This window comes from Scleropages formosus, chromosome 6 (assembly GCF_900964775.1).
Source record: "Scleropages formosus chromosome 6, fSclFor1.1, whole genome shotgun sequence".
NCBI classification, from domain to species: Eukaryota; Metazoa; Chordata; class Actinopteri; order Osteoglossiformes; family Osteoglossidae; genus Scleropages; species Scleropages formosus.
Window position 1 is genome coordinate 2,801,000 of NC_041811.1, and position 3,882 is coordinate 2,804,881.

General features: G+C 52.0%; 1 protein-coding gene across 1 annotated transcript; it reads left to right on the forward strand.

The window, feature by feature from the left end:
- Positions 1-381: 381 nt before the first annotated feature.
- nefla (neurofilament light chain a) lies at positions 382-3,583 on the forward strand. Its single transcript, XM_018734502.2, has 4 exons — positions 382-1,463; positions 2,089-2,213; positions 2,405-2,640; positions 2,723-3,583. Exons 1-4 carry the CDS (start codon positions 408-410, stop codon positions 3,286-3,288), a joined length of 1,983 nt encoding a protein of 660 aa, XP_018590018.2. The 5' UTR covers positions 382-407; the 3' UTR covers positions 3,289-3,583.
- The last annotated feature ends 299 nt before the right edge of the window (positions 3,584-3,882 follow it).

Consider the following 3,882-nt stretch of genomic DNA (forward strand, 5'->3'; position numbering starts at 1 on the left):
CGACGTGTGATTAGCTGCACAGTTTCTGTTAGCAGCTGGCTTTCTTAAACTTAAACTACCTTACATGCTGTACTTTTAATCTGATCTTAAGCAGTGCTATTTTATAAGGAGCAAAATACAAATAACATCTGTACAAAATGAAAATCACACAAGATGTCCAGGCTGTGTATTATCACAATGCTTGTTCTACTCCCTTAATTTTCCCTCTGTGCTGCTGGTGGGTCCCATCCCATTCCCAGCCCCCCCCATCTCCTGCAACCCAAACCCAGGGCTGCATGCCGGACTATCGATCCTGCCTGTCAGGGCTCGACAAAATGCATGCGTCAGAGTTCTGCCCCCTATAAGAGGCACTGCAGCTGCAGAGGCAGAGGCGCAGACCCAGCTCCCTGTGACGGCACCAGGCAGTCATGAGTTCCAGTGGCTACGAGCCCTACTTCTCCTCAGTGTACCGGCGGCGCTATGCAGACGCCAGCCCCCGGACCACAGTGCGCAGCAGCTCTGTGATTGGATCCCGCTCTGCTTACTCAAGCTATGCTGCCCCCCTCTCCACTCCTGCTGGGGGTATGTCCCGCCTGCGAAGTTCTACCTACCACGGCCGAGTGGCTGTCTCCCCGGTGGGCGCCGAGGTGGATCTGAGCCGTGCGGCACAAGTGAGCTCCGAGTTCAGGGCAGTGCGTACGCAGGAGAAGGCCCAGCTGCAGGATCTCAATGATCGCTTTGCCAGCTTCATCGAGCACGTGCATGAGCTGGAGCAACGCAACCATGCCCTGGAGGCAGAGCTCCTCGTACTGCGGCGCCGGCATGGTGAGCCATCCCGCCTGCACGCACTCTATGAGCAGGAGGTGCGCGAGCTGAGGGCCGCTGTAGAGGAGGCGCGGGCTGAGAAGCAGGCCGCCCAGGGCCGACGGGACCGTCTTGAGGAAGCGCTGCGGGGTCTGCAGGCCCGCTATGAGGAAGAGGTCCTGGCCCGCGAGGATGCTGAGGCTCGGCTACTGGAGGCCCGGAAGGGTGCAGATGAGGCAGCACTGGCCCGCGCTGAGCTTGAGAAGCAAACCGACACCCTGCTGGATGAGCTGGCCTTCCTGAAGCGGCTGCATGAGGGTGAGATCGCCGAGCTCCAGGCGCAGGCACAGTACAGTGCCCAGGTGTCCGTGCAGACAGAAACAGCTGCACCTGACCTGTCGGCAGCACTGCGTGACATCCGAGCCCAGTACGAGCGCCTGGCTCAGCGCAACATGCAGTCAGCAGAAGACTGGTTCCGCAGCAAGGCAGGTGCCCTGGCAGAGAGTGCTGTGCGCCAGAACGATGCTGCCCGCAACGCCAGAGACGAGGTGGGCGAGTGTCGCCGGCTGCTGCAGGAGCGCACCCTGGAGATCGACGCCTGCAAGGGAATCAACCAGGCACTTGAGCGGCAGCTGCTGGAGCTGGAAGAGAAGCAGAGCACTGAGATTGCCGCTATGCAGGTGAGTAGTGGTACTCTAGCCTAATCAATCCTCAATTTCCATAGAAGAACTAAAATGCAGTACGTCCGAGGTACCATAAAGCAATATTAAATTGGCATGCAAATTTGAAGACTATGGATACAATGTTTAGTTATTTTACAAAGTCACATTTTAGGCCACAGTCCATACAATGGCATTCAACACATAGCACAAGGTTTCTCATAAAGGCTTATGCTGTAAGAGTGTACACACACACACTTTCAGAACCACTTGTCCCATACGGGGTCACGGGGGAACCGGAGCCTACCCGGCAACACAGGGCATAAGGCCAGAGGGGGAGGGGACACACCCAGGACAGGACGCCAGTCCGTCGCAAGGCACCCCAAGCAGGACTTGCACCCCAAGCAGGACTTGAACCCCAGACCCACCGGAGAGCAGGACTGTGGTCCAACCCACTGCGCCACTGCGCCACTGTGACCCCATGCTGTAAGAGTATATCAGAAATAAATAAAACATTCTGATGCTGATTCTATAGCTTTATGCACACAATAATTACATGAAATCCCAAAACTGTATTATTTGCCCCATTCTCTGACTGCCATCTCAGAACCTGTCCTCAGGTTAAAGGCCCCTCTTTCACTCGCAGGACTCAATCAGACAGCTGGAGGAAGAGCTCCGGGCCACCAAGGATGAAATGGCTCGTCATCTGAGGGAGTACCAGGACCTGCTCAATGTCAAGATGGCCCTGGACATTGAGATCGCTGCCTACAGGTCTAGGATTGATAAGCTCTTTATTAATTTGTAAAATTGTCTCTCTTGTTATTTAGGAAATGTGACCTTGACATTTCAGACATCACGTTACAGCAAACACAGGAAATCCAGATCCACAGCCCTTCCCTACAATCTCCATTGCTCTTCTCACATGTCCACTTCCCTGTTCACCCTTTTGCACCTTTCTCCAGGAAACTACTGGAAGGGGAGGAGATGCGCTTCAATGTGGGTGTGGCCCACAGTCTAGCCTCTGCCCCCTCCTTTGCCCGGCCGATGTTCTCCCTGCAGACTGGCTTGATTTCCACCACTCCCTACTTGTTTGGCTCCTCCCTCTCAGCAGCCGATGAAGTGATTGCTGTGAGCCGGGCCCAGCGAGCTGAGGCAACCCTTCCTCAGGAAGAAGAAGAGGAAACCAAGGAGGAAGAAGGTTAGTTGACTACTGGGTCACTATTCGAGAGTTCTGTTCAAGTGCCATGGTGTTGATATAGAAATATTGTCTTTCACTGCAGCCACTGCTGAGGGTGAAGAGGGAGAAGCAGCAGCTGAGGAAGACACTGAGAAAGAGGGAGACGAGGGAGAGAAGGAGGAGGAAGGAGACAAGGGGGGAGAGGAAGCAGAGGCGGAAGAAGAAGAAGTAAAAGATGCAGAGGTAGAGGAGGAAGAAGCCGAAAAAGGTGAGGAAGGTGGAGATGAAGAAGCTGAAAAAGAGGAAGAAGGTGGAGATGAAGAGACTGGAAAGGATGAGGAAGGTGGAGATGAAGAGACAGGAAAAGATGAGGAAGGTGGAGAAGAAGAAGGTGGAAAAGAAGAGGAAGGTGCAACTGAAGAGGGTGGAAAAGACGAGGATGCGGAGAAGGATGCTGCAGAAGAAGAGGAGGGAGTTGGAGAGGAAGAGGTAGGAAAAGATGAGAAAGAGGAAACAGAAGAAGCAGGGAAAGATGAGGGGGACACCAAAGAGGCAGAAACCAAGGGAGGTGACAATGCAGTAAAAGAAGAAGAGAAGAAGGCAGATGCTGGAAAGCAGGAAAAGAAGGAAGCAACAGAGGAGAAGCCCACTGAGAAAAAGAAGGACTGAGCCAAGAGCTGCAAACGAATGAGCCAGAGAATGAAAACCTGTGCTAACAAGACGAGCTAAACCCCAGAGTAACAAGCGACATGTGCGCCAACTGAGGTGCTATATATAAGGAAACTGCAAGTCAGCACAACTGAGTAAGAATATAAACGCAAGATCAAAGATCCCATGCTACAGAATACAGTACATAGGAAGACCGTCCTTGGTCACCTTGTCACATTCCCGCATTGGGGCTGGGACAGGAATGGAAATGTGTGTGCTGATGATCCCTGCTGTGCTCCTCCTCAATAAAGCTCATTCGTGCTCACATTGGTGTATTGCCTCACTTATTACATGTACCACTTAATTTCACATATAATTACATAATTTTAGTAAATTGCATTTGTCATATTATTTCACATTTTGCCAAGGTGGCTTACAATCATTAGTTTATGCATTAAGCTACTTACACTGAATTACCCATCTATACAGCAGGGTAATTTTTGCAGTGTCAATTCAGGAAAAATACCCTGCTCAAAGGTTACTACGGCAAGAAGTACAAATCAAGCCTATGTCCTTCAACTGCAAACCAGCAGCTCAAACCACTGCTGCCCCTAT

Bases quoted from the DNA above. Each gene is read 5' to 3' on its own strand.
- nefla (XM_018734502.2), top strand. From the start codon at position 408: ATGAGTTCCAGTGGCTACGAGCCCTACTTCTCCTCAGTGTACCGGCGG. The intron at 2,214-2,404 runs GTCTAGGATTGA...ACCTTTCTCCAG, and splicing joins ATTGAGATCGCTGCCTACAG to GAAACTACTGGAAGGGGAGG. The intron at 2,641-2,722 runs GTTAGTTGACTA...CTTTCACTGCAG, and splicing joins GGAAACCAAGGAGGAAGAAG to CCACTGCTGAGGGTGAAGAG.